The sequence below is a fragment of the Prionailurus bengalensis genome, chromosome E1 (assembly GCF_016509475.1).
Source record: "Prionailurus bengalensis isolate Pbe53 chromosome E1, Fcat_Pben_1.1_paternal_pri, whole genome shotgun sequence".
Classification (NCBI taxonomy): Eukaryota; Metazoa; Chordata; class Mammalia; order Carnivora; family Felidae; genus Prionailurus; species Prionailurus bengalensis.
The window spans coordinates 4,711,364-4,738,370 of NC_057347.1; the positions used below are offsets into that span (position 1 = coordinate 4,711,364).

Genomic DNA, 27,007 nt, shown 5'->3' on the forward strand with positions numbered 1-27,007 from the left:
TCTGCACCTCAACTGAATTCATTTTTGAAAATTTTGATCATCAGGGTACCTATGTGGCTCAGCCGGTTAAGTGTCCAACTCTTGATTTTCAGCTCAGATCATGATCTCATGGTTCATGAGTTTGAGCCCAGCATTGGGCTCTGTGCTGATGGCACAGAGCCTGCTTGGGATTCTCTCACTCTCTCTCTCTCTCTCTCTCTCTCTCTCTCTCTGCCCCTTCCCTACGTATGCTGTCTCCCTCTTTCTCTCAAAGTAAATAAATAAACTTAAAAAAAATCTTGATCATCTAGAAAAACTTCTCTGAGTAATCCAGATTGCTACAATATCTGGGTTTTTGCACCACAGTGATACTCATTATTATGTGTGTTGAATATGCACCTAAGTTATCTAGGAACTCATATTTTATTGACACTTTTGATCATTTATTTATTTTGGCTCTTCACATGATTATACAGGCAGCCATCAAATCTGGAAACATAGGCTAATAGCTTATTGATATTACATTGGAGTATATAGAATAATATTCTCTTTGTCTACAGACTTGATAGGCACCCTGTAGTTTTCCTAGGGAGAAGGGTATATCTCACTCTTGCATGGCATACCCATTACCCGATGTGTGTTCTCTGAATATATGGTGTATCGGCATTAGTGCTGAAAAAAATCCTTGTGGGCTAATGATACTAATACTTTGGATTTGTATTCTTGATAACATCAAGGAGAAGTAATGATATAGTGTAGTCTATTTGGGAGTATAGCCGCTGTCATTCTTTGCATAGACCTGGAAAAGTAGGTTTATGTTAGGGGAATCAGGAGCTTTCTAAGATCCTTCTATGACCTGGCATTAGGGAAAGGTTAGAAAGAAAGGAGGTGACCCTCAGATTTCTTCCAAAACAGACTTCCCTGATAGGCAACAACTTTGTAGTCTTAAAGTATTTTTATAGACTTAAAAGTGAATGCTACTTCTTAATGGCAGGTTGAGTGTAATTGTTTGATAGCCTTGTGATTATTCTAGCTTTGACACCGCTTTAGGAGAGAGAGAAAAGACCAGTCTAAGGATGCTGTTTGCAAAGTACCCTATGCTCTTTATTTCCTTTGCAGTAGGGTAGAATAGACAATAATTACAGAAGGAAATGACCAAAGACTTCACATTTTGTGCCTCTCTTCAGTCATTCCGTAGCATCAGGACATGATCACTCTTCACTTATGATTTTCGTGTGGACCTCCCGGCTCTTTACCCGCAGCTTGTTGACCTGGGACTCAGCAATATCAGCACGTTCCTCAGCCTCCTCCAGCTCGTGCTGGAGCTTGCGGAATTTAGATAGATTTGTGTTGGATTGTTCCTCCTGAGAATGAAAATGGAATTGTAAGGAATCCCCACTGTGCATCTTTCTAGACTCTGTAGATCTAAGGGAAGAAAGGACTTGGCATGTATGGAGAACTTAAAATACTCAGCAGGGAACCTTGTTGTCTTACTGCCTCCTGGATTTTGGTTATTATTGAAGTGAACATTATGATTTATTTGGGGCTTGGTGTCCCACAAATATACTGAAGTCCGGGGCGCCTGGGTGGCACAGTCGGTTAAGCGTCCGACTTCAGCCAGGTCACGATCTCGCGGTCTGTGGGTTCGAGCCCCGCGTCGGGCTCTGGGCTGATGGCTCAGAGCCTGGAGCCTGTTTCCGATTCTGTGTCTCCCTCTCTCTCTGCCCCTCCCCCGTTCATGCTCTGTCTCTCTCTGTCCCAAAAATAAATAAACGTTGAAAAAAAAAATTAAAAAAAAAAAAAAAAAAGAATACTGAAGTCCTGCTTCTTGTCAATGCTTTCTATAAGGTGACTGTAGGCTCGAGATAGATATTCTTTATATAGATATAAAGATAGATATTCTTTATCATATAAAGGATGAATTTCTTAATAGTGTCTTTAAATTGAAATAAATGTTGAATTTTATATATCATTTTGGAACATTTCAAAACAATCATTTTTTTGTCCTGTTTTGGATGTAATGATTCTACTGACAGATTCGCTAATATTAAGTAATCCTTACACTGAAGGAATTAAGCCTATTTAATCATGATGGACAATCCCCTTAATAAAATAAGGTTTCGGCAAGTTAGTTATTTATCTTTGCTGTAACTACATTCATGAGTAAAACTGCCTTTAGTTCCATGCTGCCCTCCCCCCCCCCTTCTCTCTTGGACAGGTTTTGGTATGAGGGTTACGTGAGCTTCTTAAAATGATCTGGAAAGCTTTCCATCTTTTCCCATGCTCTGGAATGGCTTACATAGCTCAGGGATTATCTGTTACTTGAAATTTTGAAAGACCTATCTGGACCTGAGTCCATTTTCAGAAGTAAATGGACTTTTATAGCCTCCTATAAAAATCATCAATTTTTTTAAAAATCATCAATTTCTGTAAGATTTCAACTTTGTTGACAGATTTATATTTTACGTAAAAAATAATTTTCTGATTGTGTGGTTTGTCTCTTTTCTCATTTCTTTCTTTATTTTTCAGTAATCTTTTCATCAAACATGGGGCTCAAACTCATTACTCTTGAGATCAAGAGTCTCATGCTCTTCTGACTGAGCCTGCCAGGCATGCCCCCCCTTTCTCATTTCTAATGTGTTTGTATTTTCTTTCTCTTTTTCCTTGATTAAGCTAGTTATAAGTGTATTTATTTTATTAACTCCCCAGAAATGATCAGATATTACTGAAACTATCAAATTAGAAAATAGTATACTCTAATTTATCATTGTCTACCTTTATCTTTAACAATATTTCTTTCATTATTATTTGTAATTTCTTTATTGGACTTTCAGTTTATTTATTTGTTTTTCTTTTGATTCATAAAGCAATGAATTGTCCTCCAAAGACAACTTTGACTACATTCTTTAGGTTTGTAAAAGTAGCATCCTCTTTGAAGTTTATTTATGATTAGTAAGTATTCAGTAATTATGTTTTTTCTTTCCAATTTAACCCAAGATTATTTAGGAAAGTTAGTGTTTTAAGCATTTAAGCATTTGGGAATTTGTGTTTATGTTTTCCTGTCACTTTACAATTTTATCACACTATGGCTAGAGAATGTGAGCTGCATTATTTCTACTTTGAAATTTTTTGAGGTTTCTTTGTGTATAGAAAATTTATTTTATTTAATTTAAATGTTTTAATGTTTATTTATATTTGAGAGAGAGAGAGAGAGAGAGAGAGAGACAGAGAGACAGAGACAGAGACAGAGCAAGCAGTGGAGGGGCAGAGAAAAAGAGGGAGACAGTATTTGAAACAGACTCTAGGCTCTGAGCTGTCAGCACAGATTCCGATGCGGGACTCATGAGCCATGAGATCATGACCTGAGCAGAAGTCAGATGCTTAACCAACTGAGCCACCCGACTGAGCACCCAGAAAGTTTACTTTTAAAATCAAGCCGTTAACATTACAAAATTCACAAATGTTTTTAAGGAGTACAAGTCTTCTAAAAAGCAAATGGCTTATTTACTACCAGGAATAGTAAACCTTTTCTTAATAAGGGACCTCTCTCTTCCCTTCCATCTTAAGGATACTTACAGCCTCTTCAGCTTGTCTCTTGTAAGATTTCACTTTGGCCTGAAGTTTGTCTACCAAATCCTGAAGCCTGAGAATATTTTTCCGATCTTCTTCCGTCTGAAAGATTATAAAAACCACAGGGCCTTACTTCAAAACCACTTGACCATTGTATCATTGTATATGAATGTTTCACGTATGTATGGGAAGCACTTAGCTAATAAAAACTTTTGGTGTACCTGGTAAGTGAGTTCCTTCACTCTCCTCTCATGTTTGCGCAGACCTTTCACGGCATCAGCGCTGCGCTTTTGTTCACTCTCAACCTCTCCTTCCAGCTCACGCACCTACAAATAAGTAGGCTCTTAAGAACTTTGAATTAATAAGGCACCAGGAGTAAATGGAAGTAGACAGAGATTGAGAGACCCACCCTGGCCTCCAGTTTCTGGATCTGCTTCTTCCCGCCCTTCAGGGCCAGCTGCTCAGCCTCGTCCAGACGGTGCTGAAGGTCCTTCACCGTCTGCTCCAGGTTCTTCTTCATCCGCTCCAGGTGGGCGCTGGTGTCCTGCTCCTTCTTCAGCTCCTCGGCCATCATGGCCGCCTGTTAGCAGTGGAACAAACCCGGTTGAGAGCTGGGCTGGCGCATCAGGATTCAAGTTTGAGCACCACCGTGTTGCCCTCTGCTCACATCAGTGATGGCCTTCTTGGCCTTCTCTTCTGCGTTGCGGGCCTCCTGGACAATGTCTTCCATCTCTCCCTGGATCTGGGAGATGTCTGTCTCCAGCTTCTTCTTGGTGTTGATCAGGCTGGTGTTCTGTTAAAATAGCAAATTTAGAAATACCTAGTATATGAGAGCAAAGTTGGGATGCCAGATTTCTAATGAACTCACAGGCTAGTTAAGTAATTAGTATCCCTCCTTGTTCAATGAGTTATCTGAGATGACAATATATTTTTGAATGACAATCAACTTTGGATGTCACAGTACAGATAAATATTACTAACCCACAAATATTAAATGTTTTAAACGTTATCCTCCATAAAACACTGTGAGTACATTCTTCGATAAAGCTACGATATGAGCAAGAATTTCATTTTCATTCCTTTGTATTTTTCACTCTTCTGTTATACTCACTTGGGTGTGGAGGAGCTGGACGCGCTCACTGGCGTCCAGGAGCTCCTGTTCTGCGATTTTTCTGCTCCTCTCCGTCTGCTCCAGGGTCGCCCGCAGCTCCTCGATCTCAGCCTGCAGCAGGTTGGCCCTGCGCTCCACCATGGCCAGCTGCTCCTTCAGGTCCTCCTGGCCCCGGAGCGCGTCGTCCAGGTGCAGCTGGGTGTCCTGTGGAATGAACGATCGTTGAGACACCTCGTTCTCAGGGCTGCAGTCTCCCCAAGCCCCTTGGGGCCCTCTTTCGAACCCACTTACTTTGAGGATGCCCTGGGTGTTCCTGTAGTTCCTCAGGGCCTCTGCAGCCATGCGGTTGGCGTGGTTCAGCTGGATTTCCATTTCATTGAGGTCTCCCTCCATCTTCTTCTTGAGCCTGATGGCGTCATTCCTGCTCCTGATCTCAGCATCCAGCATGGTCTGCATCGACTCCACGACTCTGATGTGGTTTCTCTTCAGCTGGTCAATTTCCTCATCCTTTTCAGCGATTTTCCTGTCTACTTCAGACTTGACTTGGTTCAACTCCAGCTGGATGCGCAGGATCTTTCCCTCTTCGTGTTCAAGAGATGCCTTTAGTGACAGCAAGTGGTGATGTTAGCAGGGAATGGAAGCATCTGAAAGTTTATCTGCACACCTTTCCTTCCATGAATTTTGTGCTGCTTATTTTTTTAATTCAACCTATGTGGACGTGCCTAAGTATTTTCTGACCTTATTTGTTTGTAATGCACCATTTGACCTATACCTCTGCTTCCTCTAAAGCAGCCTGGAGTTCACACTTCTCTTGTTCCACTTGCTTCTTTATCTTCTCCAGCTCATGGATACGTTTCCCTCCTTCTGCAATCTGCTCCGTGAGGTCAGAAATCTCCTCTGTTGTTTGGGTTAAAGACAGGTAGAGATTTAATCAGACAGAGGACATAAGAGAGAGGTTCCTCAAGGCATGGATGTTGCTGAAAGTGAAAAGGACTCACGCTGCAAGTTTTTGTTCTCCCGTTTCAAAGTTTCTAGCTGATCCAGGGATTCCTCGTAGGCATTCTTCATCTTGAACAGCTCAGTGCCAAGAGAGCGGGCCTCCTTCTGGGAGGCCTCGAGCTCAGCGTGGGTCTCCTCATACTTCTGTTTCCACTCTGCCAGGATCTGAGAAACCGGGAGTGGTTATCTGCTGTCAAGTACCAAGGAAGACAGCGGAGAGCAGGGGCTGCAGCACAAGGTACCTTGTCGAAGTTCCTCTGCTTCTTGTCCAGAGCCGCGCAGGCCGCGTTTGTTCTCTCCACGTCGAGCATGAGGTCTTCCACTTCGTTCTGGAGCCGCTGCTTCGTCTTCTCCAGGGAGGCACATTTGGCGTTCACCGCTTCTACGTGCTCCTCGGCCGCCTGCAGCCGCTGGGCCAGCTTCTTCCTTGAAGATTATATATGTTTGTAGGGAGGAGTGAACCAAAGCAAGAGAGAGGAACTGTTACCACACTGAAGAGTGATGGAAACTTCATATTAGCAATATGCATGTATTCAACAAATACTGATGAGCTCCTTCTATGAACCACACACTGGATACGTAGCAGTGAGCAAGACAAAAGAACAAAAAAGAAGGTCCCTGCCTCATGAAGCTTCCAAATGAGTGCAAGACAGAAAGGATAAGGGAGCGAGAGTATGCACAATAACATCTTGCAGATATAAGTGCAATGAAGAAAAGTAAAATAGAGTTAAGGGTTGGGCAGTTATTCTAGATATTCAGGGAAGACCTCTCTGAGGAGGTAGCATTTGAGTCAAGATCTCAAAAGTCAGAGTGAGCTGGAGGGAGATCTGGGGGGAGAGCATTCCAGCAGAGGGACCAGCAAGTATAGAGCCTTGAAGCCACAATGAACTTGGTGTGCTTGACAGACAGTATTAAGGCCTAGTTGTCTGTATAATTATTTGTTACTCATTCCTCAAGCACAGGAGGGCAGGTATCACGTTTGCTTTACTCGTGTCTCATTCTCAGGGCCTGATAGCACCCGGCAAACAGGAGCTGATTAATGAACGTTTGTGGGTGACTTCACGGAGGGTTGGATCTTTCGGGATCAATGTGCAAAGCTTTCTGCACATTCTCTCATATCTGCACACGTACTTGGCCTCCTCCAGCTCCTCTGTGCGCTGGATGGCGTCCGTCTCGTATTTGGTCCTCCACTGGGCCACCTCGGTGTTGGCCTTGGACAGCGCCCTCTGCAGCTCGGCCTTGGACTCCTGCTCCTCCTCGTACTGTTCCCGCAGCAGGTCACAGTCGTGGCGGGAGGACTGCAGGGCGTGGGCCAGCGCGTTCTTGGCCTGTGGAGATAGTTACAGCTTCCTTTTATTGGATGTTTAATGTTTAATTCTTGAGTTTCAAACCCTTTAAAAGTTGGTGTAACGGACTCCAGTTAGGGTTAGGTCATACGACAAAAATGAGTCTGACAGTATTATTGTTTACCTTTATCTCCTCTTCCAGCTGCCTCTTTAACTCCTCAATCTGTTGTGTAAATGCTTGTTTGCCTCGTGATAGCTGAGACACCAGAGCCTCTTTCTCATCCAGCTGTCGAGAAAATTCACCTGATCCACAAAAGAAATGACACCATTTTTAAAAGTGAAGAAACAATTTTACAAGCCCATATTAGAAGTAAATTTTAACTCTTAACTCCCCTCCCCCCACCCCCTGCATTGAGTGCTCAAATGATTGAATTTTCTGCTGGCATCTTCATGCTTAATGTCAAATTTCTGATTTTTATGAGGAAACTTACATATTGATCTGAATGTATAAATACAGCTGAAATTCTTTTTGTTCTCTACCATAACTAAATCTCTCTGGGTATATGATATTGTGCCAAGTCTGGTTATGGGAGCCAGGGTACTGAATTCTACATGATCACTGTTTCATCAGACTTTTGAGAGATGGGCTTATTATGCATGCCCCATTCAGGAATTTGGTTCACTTTGGGGTGCCTGGATGGCTCAGTCACTTAAGCATTGGACTTCAGCTCAGGTCATGATCTCATGGTTCGTGGGTTCCAGCCCCGCGTCGGGCTCTGTGCTGACAGCTCAGAGCCTGGAGCCTGCTTCGGATTCTGTGTCTCCCTCTCTCTCTGCCACTCCCCCACTCATGCTTTTCTCTCTCTCTCTCAAAAATAAATAAACATAAAAAACCTTTTTTTTAAATAAAGGAATTTGGTTCACTTTGATGTATAGAAACAGAAACTCAGCCTGTAACAGGAGTCCCAGGCCCCAGGTGACAGTGACTCCTAATCCCAGGCAGCCCCTCTGTGTGGCCAGCCACTCTATGCTTTTCTGGAGCAGAGCTTGATCCGCTCCTATTGAAGTCTTTGTCTCTAGCGTTGTCCCCAAGTGACCTTGCTAGTAGGTCGAGAGTCTGAACCATTCCGTGAACCACACATGTTCTCAGTTTTTATTAGGCTCTCACATTACCAAATCGGTTGTTTCAACCGCACCATCTCCATTCTCAGTGCCCAGAAGAGGAGAGAATTACCGGATTCGGTCTGCAGGCGTCCTCTCTGGGTCGTCAGGTCATTGATCAGCCGCTGCTGCTCTTCCTCCTTTGACTTCAGCTCACTCACTTGATCCTCCAGCGTGCGGCACATTTTCTCTAGGTTGCCCTGTGAGAAGAAGTAAAAGCAGGAAACAAACATATTTTAATATCATTTTGCTATTGCTAAAATTTCTTATAAGACAGAAAAGTACTTATTTTGACATAAAATCAATCAAATTCTTGTATGTGCAATGTGATATGTAAGAATTCTTTTTGTTATGTTATGATTGCTCTGTGAAGTTGAGAATATACTTTGGGGTTTTTATTTATTTTTATTTTATTAAGAATTTTTTAAAGTTTATTTATTTTTGAGACAGAAAGAGACAGAGCGTGAGCGGGGGAGGGGTAGAGAGAGAGGGAGACACAGAATCCGAAGTAGGTTCCATGCTCTGAGCTGTCAGCACAGAGCCCGATGTGGGGCTGGAACCCACCAGCTGTGAGATCATGACCTGAGCTGAAGTCGGATGCTTAACCAACTGAGCCGCCCAGGCGCCCCCTACATTGGGATTTTTAAAGAGCTAACTGTGAAGCTCCATGCATTATTAATATAATAAATTTGAATAAATAAATTAATATAATAAATAATATGCTTTAAATGTAAGATTCTTGTAAGAACTGTATGGTGTATTCTTCTAAAAGCATGTATTCAAATACTTGACTGCCTTTATGTACAATGAAACTTGGCTTATTGGGTGCTTGAGAATATTGGAGACCTGTGTTGTCCAGCTGGAACCTGTGAGAACATAGGTGACTTATGTTCAAAAGCTGGTCCTGTCATTTATTAATGGTGTAATGGGGCCAATGTGCTTAACTTCTTCGAATTTCAGTTTCTTCATATGTTAAATGCAAATAATATAGATACTAGTTTCTTTCTTGCTTACCCTAGATTACTGTAAAAAACAAAGGACATAATGTGTGTAAAGTACCATGTGCAAACTATGCTGCATACATAAAGGATTATTTCATTGATGACAAATTGCCAGGTTCTAATACCTTGGCCTTGGAGACAGTCTCCATGTTACTGGCCAGGTCGTCGATCTCCATCTTCAACTCGCTCTTCTCCTTCTCCAGCTTCTGCTTGACTCTTTGTAGGTTGTCTATCTGCTCCCCCAGCTCAGCCATGCTGTCCGCGTGCTTCTTCCTCAGGGTGGCCGCCGTGGCTTCGTGCTGCAGGGTGGCCTCCTCCAGGTCCCTGCGCATCTTCTGGAACTCGGCCTCCCGCTTCTTGTTCATCTCGATCTGGGCGGAAGTGGCCCCGCCGGCTTCTTCCAGCCGCTCGCTGATCTCCTCCAGTTCCCGGGAGAGGTCCGAACGCTGCTTCTCTGCTTTGGCCCGGGAGGCCCTCTCTGCCTCGATTTCCTCCTCTAGCTCCTCGATGCGGGCCTGGGGGTGGTGAAAAGCATGCACTTAGCTTCTCTGTGTGGTAACTGTGCCTCTTTGAGCCAGACTTTCAGAAATACCAACTTACTTGCAGCTCCTTGATCTTCTTCTGCAGCTGAATGCCCAGGGCCTGCTCATCTTCAATCTTGCTTTGCAGATTGCTGATTTCAAACTCTTTCCTTTTTGGAAAGTTGCAAAAAATAACAATTGAGTGTATACCCACCACCAAAAGCAAGTTCATAAACAGTTCTTCCACACCTACTTTTTGAGCTTCTCATCAAGTTGTTGTTTTTCATTCTCAATGTCCATTATGGACTCCTGGGCCAATTTGAGGTCACCTTCCAGTTTCCTCTTGGCCCTTTCCAGGTCCATGCGGAGTTTCTTTTCTTGCTCCAAGGACCCTTCAAGCTAAATATAAATCATGTTTAGTGTAAAGGAATGCTTAGCTTCCTTTCGAAGAAAATAATTTCTTCAATAATCCTGGACTTACATCATCTACTTGCTGCTCGAGCTTGGTCTTAGCTTTGGTCAGCGTATTGACCTTGTCCTCTTCTGCCTGTAGGTCATCCAGGGTCTGCTGGTGGGCCTCCTGGAGGGCCTTCTTCTCCTTGGTCAGCTTAGCGATGGTTTCGTCCAGGCCTGCCATCTCTTCCGTGAGGTTTTTCACCTTGAAAAATTAAAGAAGAAATGGTATCTGCTTTAAAGCAGGTTTACTAGGCTGACGGAACCTCGATATGGTAGAACAGAATGTGATTCATACCTTGTTCTCTGTGGCATGCTTCTCCTTTTCAACCTTGGCCAGGGTCAGCTCAAGGTCGTCGATGTCTTTCTTGAGCTCTGAACACTCATCCTCCAGTTTCCTCTTCTTGGCCGTCAGCTCAGCGTTGATCTCCTCCTCATCCTCGGCTCTCTCAGTCACCTCCTTGATCTTGGCCTCCAGCTGGATTTTCGTTTTGATCAGCTGATCGCACCTTTCCTCTGCATCAGCTAAGCCTTCAGCTTCCTAGAGTTGGAAACAAAATCAAAATTGGAAAGAAAGAATGAAGTATTTCACAGCAATAACCATGTTAACCTCTGCTGTTGGATCTTTGGCTTTAAAAAAAATATGAACCACCTCCTGTATGCAATCCAGGATACATTGTGAGAAAACCAAAATGAATCAGATTTTATCCTATTCCTTCAGAAGAGTGTATTCTCTGGTAGATTAGAAAGCCTACCCACCCCCCCTTGGGGCACCTGGGTGGCTCAGTCGGTTAAGCGGCCAACTTCGGCTCAGGTCATGATCTCACGGTCCGTGAGTTCGAGCCCCGCGTCGGGCTCTGTGCTGACAGCTCAGAGCCTGGAGCCTGTTTCAGATTCTGTGTCTCCCTCTCGCTGACCCTCCCCTGTTCATGCTCTGTCTCTCTCTGTCTCAAAAATAAATAAACGTTAAAAAAAAAAAAAGATTAAAAAAAAAAGAAACCCTACCCCCAAAAAGCTACCATGAATTTAGAAAGCAGTTAGTGACAGAAGATATCCGAGAAGTTCTATTAGAGGTGGTTTCCTTGAATGAAGTGGCATTTGAGTTGAGCCTTGAGAAGTGGGTAGGATTTGATTTTGTAGAAATCAAGTCATTGGGGGATGGAACAGGAGGAGAGAAAGCATTCCAGTGAGCATTTCAGGATGCAGCTGCTAATTAACTGGTTCTCTTTGTAGAACTGGAAGATGATCTTGGTTATGATGTTCTACATTCAAGTTAGGGCATAAAGTAATCAAGGAATTCTTGGCAACCTGCTATGTCTCCAATTAAGAGGGTTGGGAGTGAACAGGATATGAGTGACAAATTGATATACACATTCATCAGGAGACTCCATATCAGCCTTTGAATCCACAAAAGAGTAAAATGTGCTGCATGTACCATGTAGTGAATGTCGTGTGTAGGACAAATTCTTAGTAAATCTCTAGGGACAACAGAAGAGCATTCTGGATAGATCTGAAGGGGGTGGGCACAGAAGACAGCTCTTTTTCCTTCTGTGATCAAGAAGAAAGAGTTATTACACTGCCTACACTTGACAGAAGAAACCAATTTTAATCAACAGGAGAAATATATGATTTCGTGATGAGTAAATTATACCAGACCAATTCAGTTCACTCCGAAATGAAAGGCAGTCTCATAAATTACATTTCAGAGTTGATGGAGGCTGTTCTGAAATGACTGGTGTGGGATTGAACAGCGAGTAGGCTGGAGGGAGGAGAGGGCTGTGGTGGGGGGTGGGGGTGAGTGGGCAGAGCATCTTGGGTGCTGACACAGCAATCCAGGTGTGACGTGATGGGGCACAGCCTGTGCAGATGGATTGGAAAGAATGGACCCGAGTTGTGGAGATCAGTGACAAACAAGAATTCCCTAAAATGTGTTGTAGAATTCCTGACATTTGCCAGCTGTATGTATTGTGATTTAAGACTCATGGACATCCATGAGTTTAAGGAAGTTTCAGAGATTAAAAAAAAAAAAATCAACTCTGTACATGCTATCCTCCCCTTAATATTTCATTTGTGATAGTTTTATGTTAAAATCACTTCCAAGGACTCTCTTCAAAATTTTTAGAAAAGAAGTAATCCTGTAGTTTGATGAAATTGTGGAGGATGGGTGACAGTGGTCTGTTTTACCTTATTGCTCCTGGTTTGGGATGATGAAAGGATGTATGGACTTTACTGGAACCATCAGAGTGCACTGACCTTCTCCCCCCAGTGAGTGTCCCCACACCGACTACCCAACTCTTTCCACTTGCGGCCACTCGCATCCCGATTGCAGCACCTATAGCGTGACACCACCACTTACAGCCTGAACTTGGAGCTGCAGGTCGTTTTTTTCTTTCAACAGTGACACCATCTTTTCCTCCAGTTCCTTCCTCTTCGCCTCTGACTTGGCGAGTTCGTCTTTGGTTTTCTGAAACTCCTCCTTCATGGTGGCCATCTCCTTCTCGGTCTCCGCGCTCTTGAGGAGGGGCTTGATCTTGAAGAAGAGTTTCATCCAGGGCCAGTGCTTGACGTTCATGAAGGCGCGGATGTTGTACTGGATGCAGAAGAGGGCTTCTCTGAAATGTAATTGGTGCAAGTTAGATACTGTGTGGATGAAGAAATGAGATGAAGTCTTGACAGTGAGAGCTGGAGGTTCTGTCCCACCCTGTTCCTCGCCTACCTTCAGAAGCACAGATGGAAGAAATTCTACTTTGGAATGATGGTCAAGGACGTGTTAATCACTCACCTCTCTTCATCAGGGCCTCTCCAACTTTTGGTGTACCTAAGAATCATCTGAAGGACTTGTAAAATACTAGTTCCTGAGCCTTATCCCCAGAGATTCAGAGTCAGAGGATCTGAGATGGGGGTCTAAAAATTTGCATTTTTAATAAGTTTGCAAAAGACACCGACAATTCAGGTCTAAGGACCACCCTTTAAGAACTGCTGTATACTAGTGCTTCTCAGGCTTTGCCACTGGAACACCACGAAGAGCAGTTAAGGGGAGCTAGACCCCTGAGGGATGTGGGTGTGGAACAAAGGGCTTCATTAAAGAAGAATTTCTGTGAAAATCTCTGGTTTCATGTATTTTAATGTTGTGTGAATTTTGCACTCTACTCTGTAATATTCTCACATTTAAAAAATCTAAATTATTTAAAAAATGAATTACCTTCATATATAAGCAATTAACTGCCCAAATACATACATATATGTGTGTATATGTGTGTATGTGTATATAAATATGTATATAAATATATATATACAAATATATATATATTTATATATATACATATAGTGGTTTATAAGCAAACTTATTATTTTTAATAAAATAGAATACAGTAGAAGGTATTAACATAACTACAGGTGATAGAAATAAAATTTGTTTCATGTAAATTACATATATATTTACACACAGGTGTATGAATGTGCATGTGCCAATAGAAATGCATTTCTCAACATGGGCCCTGTTCACATGCATTCTGCAGTTTGAGACACCTGGCTCTTTGCACTTAGAATTCTGACCCTGCATCAAATCAGATCACCAGAAAGCTATGTATCTTGGTGACATTGTATTAACTTACTGAAAAAAATCTTTCACAGATAAATGTCCTCAATGTTTTAAATCATAACAGCTTGATAATAGAAATAATCAGATGGAATAAGTGGTTTCTACATCTTGCATAAAAATCACTGTGGAGGGGCACCTGGGTGTCTCAGTCGGTTAAACATCCGACTTCAACTCAGGTCATAATCTCACGGTTCATGAGTTCAAGCTCCAAGTCGGGCTCTGTGCTATCAGTTCGGAGCCCACTTCAGATCCTCTGTCCCCCCTCTCTCAGCCCCTCCTCCATGCTCTTTCTCTCTCTCTCAAAAAATCGCTGTTGATTTTTGCTTCAGCAACTTTGGGACAAATTAAAAGTCCTAAACTCTGGTGCAAAAAAAAAAAAAAAAAATCACTGTTGAAAATACTGTCTGCTCTTCAGTTCAATGTGTCTACTTTAATGATCTACCCACTAAATTCACACTGGTTTATTTTTACACTGCTGTATTTTCTCTTGTTAGATGAGAGCTATCCACTCTTTATGCCCCCCTCCCTTTTACCCTGAACTCAGAATATGTTTCATGGTGATGACCCCTACCTGAAGAGTCAGTATAGGACTCTTACTCATTCTTGCTGACATCAGTGGCCTTATCATATCTGAGTCTTAAGCCACCTCAAATGTGTTTCTGAAGCAGAAAGATGTGAATAAATAATTAATTTATATTTATACCTTCTCTCCACCATCCTCTGGTACTCCACTCTGGCCAAGAAGCCTCTGCACCTGGCCTGGGTTCGGGTAATCAGCTGGGCCAGCTTGTCATCTCGCATCTCCTCTAGAAGCCCCAGAAGACCAGCTTTGAAAAAGACCTGTGGGGGGGGGGGGGGAGGATTTGCAGATCAGAAACTGTACATAAACTTCAAAGGGACACGGATAGCATCAGGTGGGCTTTAGAGACCATTACCTTGGTGTGACCAAATTTATACTGGGTGTGGTCAATGTCAATGGACGCAAGGAGCTTCTCAGAAGCCTTCTTGCTGTCAATGAACTGCCCTTCAGGGATTGCACTTGCATTTAATACCTTGTATCTGTTTAAGTAAATAATAGGATTTTTTTAAGGTGGTTTATGATGACACTAATAGCAGATAAACATTAAATGACCTATTTAGAAAATTGGAGCTTTAAAAAAAAGTATCCTCCTTTGTTCACAGGAAGGACTTCCTATACGTAGTTGGTCAAACTAGCATCAACTGTCTCTTTTTACCCCATTTCACCTTCCTGCACAGCTGTAGCTTTCCTTTCTGCCTCATCAGACCTTGTTCTCAGGAAAGGATTCTGTGATCTTATTCACACCAAGATGTAGATCACCAATAAAATGTAACATGTAACCAGCTCCCTGGAGCTGCTGCCAGCCCCTTATCCCCTTGGCCTCTTGTTTGACTCCCAAGATGGACTTCTCTAGGGAGGAGAAAGTTGCTGAGGAGCTGGTATTGTGAACATTCTGGGAAACCTTGTGAAACTGGTGTGTGAGACAGAAAGATGAAGATAGGAAGTGACAGAAAAGGACCCACTGGGAGATATATACCTGCATGGGGGAGTTCCTAACTCAGACACCAATAACCATTTAACTTTGAGCAAGTAGCTTAATCTCCTTGAGGCTCAAGTTCATTCATCTATAAAAGGAGGTGTTGATAGGACTTACCTCTACCGACGTTTTGTAAAATGAGATAACCCAAACAGATTTACACATTAAAAAATGATAGTTCTCATAATTATTGAAGTTAGTGTGTATATCTGTGGGCTAAGCCAGGAGCTTGGTAAAGCCCATGAAAAGTCTGGAGTATAAAATATGTGGTCTAGATTATAAAGGTGTTTTGAGGCTTATCACTTTTCACTCTTTTTTTGTGGCAAATCAAAAATAACAAATAGAGACATATTTTTCACTAAATTGTTTTGCTTGCATAAGTATATTTATATTAAACTTTAAGATACACTATAATTAGGAGAGCCTGACCTCTGTTTGAAGTCTGCATAAAGGATTCTGCTGGGGAATCCCTTCCTGCAGATGCGGATGCCTTCCAGCACTCCGTTACACCTCAGCTGGTGCAGGACAAGTTCATGCTCCATGGCCCCTATAAATATACATATTTATTCCACTGTGGAGATCTTTTTTGAAGGGAGGTGTGGCAGTCATGCTTTGTGCTTTCATTCTAGAGCTTCTTACCAGGAGTTTTGGTTTCATTGGGGATGATACACCGCACAAAATGAGGATGTGTGCTCCTGAGGTTGGTCATCAGCTTGTTCAAATTCTCCTGTGAAATCAGGAAAAATCCTGTTATCTCCAACTTTAATATGGTTATGAGTATTTGGCGGTGTCTATAAAATCAATGCCTATGGCTGAGTTGAATGACCAGCAGGAATCATTTTCATGTAAGGTAACACCTTGCCATGCTTCTCCTGACATGCAGGTTTCTCCTTAGTCCCTCTTTCTCCACTTGAGTTAGCAGGAGTTACACAGCCTGACACATGATCTTTTTCAAGCAAAGTCCTACTTCCTCCCTGGTCCATGGCTTTCCATAAACATTTATAAGGCCATTGCCTTCCCATACTAGCCTTCCCATACTGGTTTCACTTTCTTCTCCCAAACTCTCCATATTCTCCAGTGAGTACATGCATGCCTACATCATGATGGGGCTTTTTCTCATAAATATATCTGCCCTTTCAGGGCAGAAAGATTAGCTAAAGGGGAACAATCTACCAGTTGTAATCGACGATTGACTGGACTAAGAACAAGGATGCCATATTAAGTTCCTTCTAAGCTAGCTGCTAGATTTTCCTTAGTTTCACTGATGTACATGTCATTGCTTAGTTTCACGACTTGACTAGATTATGAATGGTAGAGTATTCCGTTTTACAAAATTTCCTGTCAAATATTTGGCTTTACTTGGCTTGTCATGAAAGACGAGCTAATGATTTCTCAGTAATTTGAACCTCTTCTCTCCAAAGATCGATGAACAGAAGCCATTAATCAGTGTCAGTCTTTTCCTAAGTGACTTGTGGAAAGAAGAGTCTGTGCTTTGAAAAACAGATTTTCCTAAAGCAACTGGGGAGTGTGAGACCCAGTTTCATCCTTACCCGGAAAAGGGCAGACACTGTCTGGAAAGAGGAGCCCTTCTTCTTGCCACCTTTCTTGGCTCCACCACTCGCCTCTGGAGAGAAAATAAGGGAAGGTGTCACTCAAGTGTACTTTTGAATTGGCAGGGATGTTTCGTACTTATTTATTGCCGACTTCTGCACTTTGGGGGACACTGCTGGCCTCTCTGTTGGAGCCTGAGTGACTCTTACCTGTCAACTAAGCTTGCATCCACTCTTCTGTGATTTTTTTTTTCTACATTTTAAGGTGAAATGAAGGGATTCACTTCACTGTATCATAAAGATGGATCCTTAATGTTAGGACATTTGGGGGACACAGTAACTTCAAAAATCATCAGTGGAAGCTAGTCTAGATAGGGAGAGCTCTGTCACTCCATTGTCTTAAATATTCCTAGATACTCAATATCCAGTAGATGTGAAGGAAGAAGCAGGAGAGAATCCAAGAAACTGAGGCTTTTCATTGGTTGAGATCCTAATAGTTCCTCTCTGACCATTCGCAGTAAGGCCTCTGTCAGTGCTGGAGTGAGACACACATGTATGACTGCAATGCAACCTATTTACTCAAAATGTGGAAGAGCAATGGGTCTGGCCCTGCCATCCTGAAACTGGCCTTGAGCTAACATCACTTTTTGTAATACCTAGAGAAAGTGTTACAGTTTTTGAGCATTACCTGCTTCAGCCGTTTGAGCTCCAGAGAAGAGGTAAGCTAGAGTTTTCATTGAAGACTTCTGGTACAGACCGACCACAGTCTCATTCAGTGGGTCCTTGTTCTTGTCCAGCCAGCCAGTTATGTTGTAGTCCACGGTGCCAGCGTAGTGTATCAGAGAGAAGTGGGCCTCGGCCTTGCCTTTGACCACCTTGGGCTTCTGGAAGTTGGCGGACTTTCCAATATGCTGCTCGTACAGCTTGTTCTTGAAGGAGGTGTCTGTGGCCTTGGGGAACATGCACTCCTCCTCCAGGATGGAGAAGATGCCCATAGGCTGGATTAAAGCAAAGCAAAATGCGTGTAAGGTACACATGAGCTGCAGCAGTGAGCCGCAGAGTAGACAAGACGAGGTTACTGAGTGGACAGATCAGGACACCTTCTCGATGAGCTCGATGCAGGCAGCCAGGTCCATCCCGAAGTCAATGAACGTCCACTCGATGCCCTCCTTCTTGTACTCCTCCTGCTCCAGCACGAACATGTGGTGGTTGAAGAACTGTTGCAGCTTCTCGTTGGTGAAGTTGATGCACAGCTGCTCCAGGCTGTTGAACTAGGGCGTGGCGAACACCAAAGAGCTCAAGTGAGTTTGGGAAACCCAGGGGGCATCCGGCAGAGCAGACACGAAGCGGAGGGGCCTTAACAGGGCCGCTTATTCCAACAACTCACATCAAAGATCTCAAAGCCGGCGATGTCCAGGACCCCGATGAAGTACTGTCTGGGCTGCTTGGTGTCCAGCTGCTGGTTGATGCGGGTGACCATCCACAGGAACATCTTCTCATAGACGGCCTTGGCCAGGGCACCCACTGCATTGTACACCTTGAAAAACAAAAATATTTCCCTTGAGGTTATCAGAGGACTGTAAAAATGCTCAATTCCTGTTGACGAATTTGAATTATACACCTACCTGCTCTACAGTCTGGCCTTTGGTGACGAACTCATTGCCAACCTTGACCCTAGGGTAACAGAGGGCTTTGAGCAGGTCAGCAGAGTTCAGACTCTGGAGATAGGCTGCCTTGTCAGCAACTGAAAGCAAGAAAGGGTAGAACAATGTTATTATGGCCCAAAGCGACCCACTTGTCAAAAAAAGTTTGTTTAATCTATACACATTTTATGCAGTGTTTTCAGAATATCTTTTTGAGCATTCTTGCCCATTTTTTTCCCACTGAGTTCAAGACTTTATGGGTAGTGTGCCCTAAAAAACTTCATTAACGTTAGGAAACATCTATCTAATATGAGGCTTCACATAGTATATTATCTGGGTATGCTTTAAAACTCAATTCTTAAAAATGAATTTGTCTTCCTAGACAAATGCAAGGGTAACAAGTTTAAGAATGTGATTTTCAAACAAAAATAAAATCAGGTGGTTGACTTGGTTGATACCTTCGGTGCCATCTGGCTCGGCCTGCTCCTCACGCTGCTTCTGCTTGAACTTCATGTTCCCATAATGCATCACAGCACCCGTGAGCTTGTAGATGGAGACTTTCTCTTCATTAGTAAAGCCCAAAATATCAATAGCACTCTGCCGACATAACCAATAAGATAACTGTTAGGTTATGATCTACACACTTACTATGCATTGTTCACATTCTGATTCCTGACTTGTTGGTCAAACCCTCAGTGCTAATGGGGGTGCAAGGAACTCTTTAGAGTGGGTGTATAGGGAGTTGGTCAACCAAAGGCCAGCACTGAACGTAGCCTCTAAGATTCAAAAAGTAAACTTAAGAGAAAGAACAAAGTAGTAAATTTAAAGGACTTGTTATTTTGAGAAGTGGTATGGATCTCATTAAGTGGATTTCAAAAAAAGTGGTTTAGGTAAATTCAGAAATGACAGGTTTTTTAAAGGGAAAGTAAAATGTTGTGGGACACATCTTAATCCTTTTGGTTGGCTCTGGGTGGCACATCCATGCTTATCTTTGAACCCTCTTTTGCTATTTCTACAAGAATCTGAATATTTATCTGGAGGGACCATAGCTTCTAACCCAACATCATTCTGATTTTCTTGCGTTCCACTTACATCGGTTGCCATCAGTTCTTCCTGATCATCAATGCTAGCCACACTGATCTCCCCTTGACTGACAAATGGGTAATCATATGGGTTGGTGGTGATCAGAAGCATTTCTGTGTATGTGAAACAGAGAAAAGGTAAGCAGAATTATCCCCTTCACTAAAATAAGAGATGTCTAGATAAATTCTAAGACACTGTATAAAGCCAAAGAAGATTATCCCATACTGGGAAAAGTTATATCTGTAAGAATGGTCAGCACAGCACTGACTCTTTAAAATCCAGAACTGGAAACAACCTAAATATCCTTAAAAGGGTATGGTTAAGTAAATAATGCTTATCTCTACCATATAACACTATGCAACCATTAGAAATAATGTGCAGCAGCGGTTGGTGATGTGGAAAAAAACCATGATACGTTATTATTCAATGAAAAAAGTATATCACAGGAGAGTATGAAACTGTGATTCCAGTTATTGTATGTATGTGTTTTTGTATTCAAGGTGCATATACAGAAAATTACTAGAACAGTGTCCACCCAAGTGTTCACAGTGGTTATTTCATAGTGATAGGATTTGAGGGTGTTATCCTCAGTTTTTCTTTTGGATTTTTATCATAAGCACACGTAAAATTACAAAGCTATTTTCAAACTCCAGATGATAAACCTGACAAAATTCAGTCATGGAATACGAGGTTGGACCATGCATGGAGGGTGCTGGTGTAATCATTCTCAAAAGGGATCATGAGATTTCTTACCAATTAGTTCTGGTTTCTTGTTTGATGTGATCTGATAAAAAATGTGATAGCTCCTTTCAGCCTTAAGCTGGAAAGTAACTCTGGACTTCTCTAACAGATCTGGAAATAAACAAATGACAAGCAGAGCAGTGTAAAGCGTCACGCGGGATGCGAATTTTACTTTGGGTTCACCTTATATAGGTTATAAGCAACAGAAATGACCGCAAAGGAGATCCAGGCACTTACATGTTTCAATATCAGCAGAAGCCAGTTTTCCCGTAGTGCCAAAGTGGATTCTAATGAATTTACCCTTGAAAGGAAAACTAATATTACTACTTTGTTTTTCAATCATATCAAATCTTCAAGAAACTCAAAACACTTGGAATGCTAATGTGTTAATATTTAGAAAATTTTTTTTAGTGTTTATTTTTGAAAGAGAGAGTGTGTGCAAGCAAGTGGGGGAGGGGCAGAGAGGGAGGGAGACACAGAATCCAAAGCAGGCTCCAGGCTCTGAGCTGTCAGCACAGAGCCCGATGCGGGGCTTGAATCCATGAACTGTGAAATCGTGACCTGAGCTGAAGTTGGATGCTTAACCAACTGAGCCACCCAGGCGCCCCTATCTTTCATTTTAAAATTGTGAATAATTGGAGGTAATGACCAGAGAAGAAAGAACTCAGATATATGGTGGTCACATCTTTTTAGATGGGACTTGGATCCATGTTATGTGCTCAGAGGGAAAGGAAAGATTCGTGCTGCAATATAATGTGAATGGAAAAGATTCAGAGAACGTCTTCACAAGCATCCCATGAATGTTGACCATACTAGTGACCAAGAGACTCACAAAGCGAGAGGAGTTGTCGTTCCTCACGGTCTTGGCGTTGCCAAAGGCCTCCAGTAGGGGGTTGGCGCTGATGATTTGATCTTCCAGAGTCCCCTGCAAAGGCAAGCACGGTCCTCACGTCTGGGCTCCAGACTTCCTGAGAGCTCTGACATCTTGAGTCTGACCCCAGACCCACCTGCATTTTGCCAGCTTCCTCCTTCTTCTTCTCCCCTGTGACCGCAATTGTTGCAAAGTACTGGATGACACGCTTGGTGTTCACGGTCTTCCCTGCCCCGGATTCTCCGCTGCCAAATAAAAGCTAAGTCAGAGGAGGTTCCAAATGTGGCAACTGTCACAGCCATGAGAAGAGAGCATAAAATTTGCTTACGTGATCAGGATTGATTGATTCTCTCGGTCTATAAAAGAGAAATTATAGACATTTAATACTGGGTTTTTTTTTTTGTTTCTTGGTTTTGTATATTTGTAGGCAGTAAGTAAAATGGAACAAACTTAGTGTTTTTCAGACTGGCCTCTGCAATCCCTGGGGCTTCATGAGCCTGAGGCCTCCGGTATCCCTTTCGTGTACCCCAGTCCCTCCCTGCACCCCACCGCTGACTTTAGCATACGTGCAACCATTTAAACAGAACACTGCACACAAGCACCAGATCTTGTCTTTTTCATATTCGACCACTAAGGAAATATTAAAAATGGACTTGAGTCTTCACTTGGGTTCAGATGACAACTCCAGCAGCAACATATTTATTGTAGGTGCAAGAAACAGTATGTGGGATGGGGTAAATATAGCACAGAAGTATAGCTTTGGAAGTAATCATGGCTTTAGTCATATTTGGGGGGAAAGGTTTGTTCTACTGTTTTACTCTCCCAAGATGAATTCTCTAAACCCTTTCCCCAAGTATCTTAGATTGGGCTAGCTGAGACAGTATTCTAGGAAGAAGATTCATGGTGTAGCTGTTTTAATACCAAACACACCATGTTCAGATTGGTTCTGGGCAAAGGGCAAGAGAATTTACACCTTCTGTGATGTAGAGAGGGTATTCATTGGTCATAGTTTCTGATGTTGAGGATAAGGCCACAGCGGCAGATTTTACTCTTCTGGTTTTTGGCTCTTGGTAATGGAAACATAGTCTGTGTATGTGATTGTGTGTGTGTATGTGTGTGTGTGTGTGTGTGTGTGTACATACATGTAAACAGTGTTTTATAATTTTTGCTCAAGTTTTTCTAGTTTCTGAGTCACTCAAAAGTCAGTTCTCTAGGGGCGCCTGGGTGGCGCAGTCGGTTAAGCGTCCGACTTCAGCCAGGTCACAGTCTCGCGGTCCGTGAGTTCAAGCCCCGCATCAGGCTCTGGGCTGATGGCTCGGAGCCTGGAGCCTGTTTCGGATTCTGTGTCTCCCTCTCTCTCTGCCCCTCCCCCCTTCATGCTCTGTCTCTCTCTGTCCCAAAAATAAATAAACGTTGAAAAAAAAAAATTAAAAAAAAAAAAAGTCAGTTCTCTAACTATGGCCAACCTCTGTTGACTTTTAAAAGTTTAAGAGATCATTATCTATTATTTAATGTTAGGGATTGCAAGTTGTCTTTTACACCTTCTCTTTTCCGGACTGTCTCCAGCTCAACCAAAGGGCTCAGAGACTGTGTTGAGATGGTTAGAGTCTCTTTCTCTTATTGTTCTGCTCTGAAAAGATTATGAACATACAGAGCATTCAACTCACCTGTCAGCATGAACTGATAGGCGTTGTCGGAGATGGAGAAGATGTGGGGCGGGGCCTCCTGGCGCTTCTTGCCTCGGTAGGCGGTCACCACCTCGGGGTTGTACACCGGCAGCCACTTGTAGGGGTTGACGGTGACGCAGAAGAGGCCCGAGTAGGTCTATTCAAGGGAATAAAAAAAAGCAGCTATCCAAAGGCTTCTCCTGCTAGGTGTGCATTTCACTTAGATGAAATCTGACCCAAAGGAGCACTTTAAGTAAGTACCCTACATTTCTCGAAGGCATTGGCATGAAAACTAGTTGGAAGTTTCAATAATGAGATAGTAAAATCCATGAGGGGAGGGATCCCAATTTAGAATTTTTACTATTCCTTTTGGGACTTATCACAAGACTTTCACATAGCAGGAGCTCCAAAGGTTGGTTTTGTTTTGTTTCTTCATGCGTAGGATGAGACATTTTTTTACTCTGTTTTAGGAAATATGCATAGATTTCCTTTGCAGCATTAAGATAGTTCAAATTCATGAAAAAGGAAGTTTGGACACACCCGAAGTGCCCAACACTAGCGAAGCAGTTAGGTGAACTACAGGAAATCTTCTAAAGACAGTGGGATGCAGGCATTTAAAAAGGCATTTAAAAATGCATGAATGGGGGCGCCTGGGTGGCTCAGTTGGTTGGGCAGCTGACTTCAGCTCAGGTCATGATCTCACGGTTTGTGAGTTCGAGCCCCCCGTCAGTCTCTGTGCTGACAGCTCAGAGCCTGGAGCCTGCTTCAGATTCTGTGTCCCCCCCCCCACTCTCTCTCCCCCTCCCCTACTTGCATTCTCTCTCTCTGTCTCAAAGGTAAAGAACATTAAAAAAAATTAAAAATGCATGAACGTATTTAGCAATATGGGGGAAACATTTGCAAATTTCTATGAAGCTCTAAAGAAAAAGGACACAGAATGATGTGAATACATTATGACCAAACAGGGAGATTTTCAAAAACCTGGACAGCTGGTGTAAGACAGGCACTGGCCAGTCAGCATGGACACTGGCCCTGAGCAGCAGGTGCACCTGTGCAGGTGTCATCCAGCTGCATAGCAGCACTGGCTGAAGCACACAAAAATGTCAGTGTGATATAGTAAGTCCAGTTCTGCAATGTTTACTGGGCATGTATCATGTGCCAGACCTCTGCAGGGCACAGTAGCAAAACCTGAATGAGATGCCATTCCTCGGGGAGCTCTGGGTTTCCAGTCCACATAGGGGACAGATATGTGAATGGATGGCGGTGGAAACCCAAGGTCAGTGCTGTGGCTGGGGCAGAGACCATAGGACAGAATGTCCTGCTCTGCCGAAGGAAGGTGGAGAGGTTAACTCGAGGAGGTGGCATTCATGTAGAAGGGACCAGAACACACGGATGCTGGTTGCTGTTGTTTTGGAGGAGTGTAACTGCGTGAAATTTGGTTCTTAAAACATTTTTATGTGTTGAGACATAAGTTTATCATTTCCCTCTGGATGATTCTACAACTAGGATGGTGGGGGGGAGTGGTAGAAATGTAGGCACATGGTTGAGCCATAAACAGTAGCTGCTCCATTGTTGTTCAAGGGACATGTGGCAAACCCAGTGCACATGAATGGTGGCCTTGCCTGGCTTTGGATGGGAAGACGGAGAATGAAGTCTGGTTGTTGGGTTGTGCCTCACAATAGCAATAGTGAGCCTTTTAATTAGTTAACTAACTGATGTACTAACGAGTTAACTTGTGTGCGAACTAGTTACGCTACTAGTGAAAACGAAACGGGTCACTACTTTTGACCCATTTATACTAGAGTGGAAGCAGTAGACTGGCAGGTCAGTGGTGATGGCGATAAAGACCACTTGGGGCTGGGGCAGGGGGTGCTCACGTAGATCATCCAGGCTGCGTAACGCTCTTTGAGGTTGTACAGCACAGCGGGCTCGTGCAGGTGCGTCATCATGGCCATGTCCTCGATCTTGTCGTATTTGGGAGGGTTCATGGGGTAGACTTGATCATCTTTCACTGTCAGAGTCTGGTAGGTAGGAAGGATAACTTTTTGTCAATTGAGTGACCAAACCAAAAATCATCAATCACATGTGGCCAGCTCCATGGACTCTACTTACCGCTCCCGCTTCAGTCTTCACCGTCACCTTCCCTGCTTCTCTGCTCTGGATAGTCCCTTTGACGAAGGATTCCTTGGGCTCCGCCACAAACACAGATGTCTTGGCATCGAAGGGCCTATTCTGGGCCTCAATGCGCTCCTTTTCAGACTTTCGGAGGTACGGAGCTGCCTCCCCAAAAATGGCCATTTCCTGGTCTGAACTCATGGCTGCTGAGCTCAGAGATCCTAAAGGAGACGGGGCATTTCACATTAGAGATTCTGGACTGCCATGTGTGTCAGTAGATCTCTATGCACTGATGATATTTCATGGAGAATCCACTTTTTGGAAATTTCACCAGGCAGGTCCACTGTGCACCATACTATAGTTACTGGAACAAACATAATCACAAGGTCTCAGATGTATCGAGGGTCACTGTGTAACCATCATAGTACCCAGGGCTTTACATGCGTTATTTTCTCCCATCCTCCAACACTAGCATTCTAATCAGGGAGCTGAGTGTAGTCTCCACATGCTGCTGAGGGGCTTGTGACCCCGGGGAAGGCACTTGATCTTTCTGAGCCTCAGTGTCTCCCTCTTTAGAACAGGGATTACATCTGCCTTTCTTAATTCACAGCCTGTGAGATACACTACAGATACTTTGGGGAAAAAGGTCAAGTGATGACTCAGAAAGCAGTTTGAAATAGTGCAGGCTACCATTTAGATGTAAAATGTCATTTATTGCAACGTGATACAATTCCATTTCTTGTCCTGTAATGTAAGAGAACTTTACTTCCTCCTTTAGATTTTCAGCCAGAAGCGCTCAAGGTCAGTGGTTTGGGGGATGATAATTTTGTTTACCTCTTTTTCTCTAGTTGTGTGCTTATTAGAGTTTGTCCAACATAATTTCTTTGCGTATTAAATCCAGTTAATCCATTAACCTAACTGAGGATAAAAGCCATAGCAAATGTTATCCTCATTTTTAAAAATTATTTTTAATTTATTTCACTGAAGTTTAGTTGGCCCTCGATGTTATTATTATCCTCATTCTTCCACACTGAAGGACTCCCTTGGCCCTTTCCGATCTCCTTCTGGAGAATGCAGGCTTGGACTGCTCTATTCTGTTATCTGCCGATTGCCAGCCGCATCAGTAGAATGAACGGTTTGGCAAAGAATGTTAGTGCAGTCATTACAGGATCAGGTTACTCGAAACTCATTTTGATCGGCTATCCACCAGGGTCTTCCTGCAGAAATGCGGTGGACACTAGTAGTAGAAAGGGCACAGAAATACCTTCACGTGTGTAACAAAAGATTCGCAGCATCTTAATTTCATGCAGCACTCAGCACTGGGCACGGTAACTTCTTAAAAGTTTTCATGAAGTTTAAAGGAAGCATTTTCCTAGGTTCCTTCTTTCTTATATGTTAGAGAGCATGTTTACTTAATGAACTCTAAAAGCAGGATACGTTTTTATTAAATTTGAGATTTTTAGCAAGAGAATCTTAGTGCAGATTTTTCCCCCTATGGAATATTCTATTAGCAAACTAGCAATTCCATTAGCAATTTTCTTGCCAAAATGTCACCCCACCAATGTTTGCTTGCATCCCAAATGACTATATGTGCATTGTCCGCTCCTTCCCTCTTTCTCCAGCACCTTTCCTGAAGTACACTTGTTAAGGTATTTACTGAGACCAGCACTTTCTCAAAGGTTGCTAAGTGACACAGATCCATCCCAGAGGCTCTCACATTCCCCTCCAGGGACTGGTTAGTCTGAATCTTACCTTGTTAGCAAGTGGAGATGTAGCCTGGAAGCAAGACAGTTCTGTTAAAAAAAAAAAAAAGGGAAAGAAACACTTCATTAGTTAACGTGCACACACACACACGCACGCACACACACAATCCTATCTGCAGTGTTGCCTTCTATTGTAAACAGCAGGCAACAAAGCCATGGATGTGAAACATGTAGTATCCAAAGGAGCAGTACCGAGCTAGCAGCTGCAGCCGACACAGGGCAGCAGGCAGCGTGGCCAGTGTCCCTCTTGAAAGCCCGTTCCCTGTTCCCACTTACCTTGAGCTTTTTAAAGCAGGCCAGTCAGTCTCATTCCAAGGGCTCTTTTATATGGAGAGC

At 43.1% G+C, this 27,007-nt stretch overlaps 1 protein-coding gene across 2 annotated transcripts; it reads right to left on the bottom strand.

The window, feature by feature from the left end:
- Positions 1-1,056: 1,056 nt before the first annotated feature.
- LOC122484960 (myosin-2) lies at positions 1,057-27,007 on the bottom strand. Of its 2 annotated transcripts, none has more exons than XM_043583129.1 (40): positions 26,948-27,007; positions 26,661-26,701; positions 24,906-25,129; positions 24,671-24,814; positions 22,794-22,950; positions 21,455-21,482; positions 21,263-21,371; positions 21,088-21,180; positions 20,493-20,556; positions 20,268-20,366; positions 19,524-19,627; positions 18,890-19,028; positions 18,414-18,532; positions 18,176-18,325; positions 17,889-18,059; positions 17,477-17,786; positions 16,789-16,862; positions 15,878-15,965; positions 15,668-15,785; positions 14,618-14,741; positions 14,386-14,522; positions 12,438-12,693; positions 10,380-10,622; positions 10,110-10,286; positions 9,882-10,027; positions 9,708-9,798; positions 9,233-9,622; positions 8,180-8,306; positions 7,130-7,248; positions 6,791-6,987; positions 5,902-6,085; positions 5,659-5,824; positions 5,433-5,557; positions 4,952-5,260; positions 4,661-4,864; positions 4,217-4,342; positions 3,959-4,129; positions 3,771-3,875; positions 3,556-3,651; positions 1,057-1,343 (listed from the first exon to the last, which is right to left on the bottom strand). In XM_043583129.1, the coding sequence occupies exons 3-40, from the start codon at positions 25,107-25,109 to the stop codon at positions 1,191-1,193; spliced, it is 5,817 nt and encodes a 1,938-aa protein (XP_043439064.1). In that variant the 5' UTR covers positions 25,110-25,129; positions 26,661-26,701; positions 26,948-27,007; the 3' UTR covers positions 1,057-1,190. The 2 variants fall into 2 exon arrangements, with proteins under 2 accessions (XP_043439064.1, XP_043439063.1); XM_043583128.1 differs by lacking the exon at positions 26,948-27,007 and adding an exon at positions 26,864-26,922.

Coding starts and splice junctions, on each gene's coding strand:
- LOC122484960 (XM_043583129.1), bottom strand. CDS start 25,109: ATGAGTTCAGACCAGGAAATGGCCATTTTTGGGGAGGCAGCTCCGTAC. Junction 7,249..8,179: donor ACGCCTGCAGACCGAATCCG/GTAATTCTCTCC, acceptor TTTGTGGATCAG/GTGAATTTTCTCGACAGCTG. Junction 4,865..4,951: donor ACACCCAGGGCATCCTCAAA/GTAAGTGGGTTC, acceptor TTCATTCCACAG/GACACCCAGCTGCACCTGGA.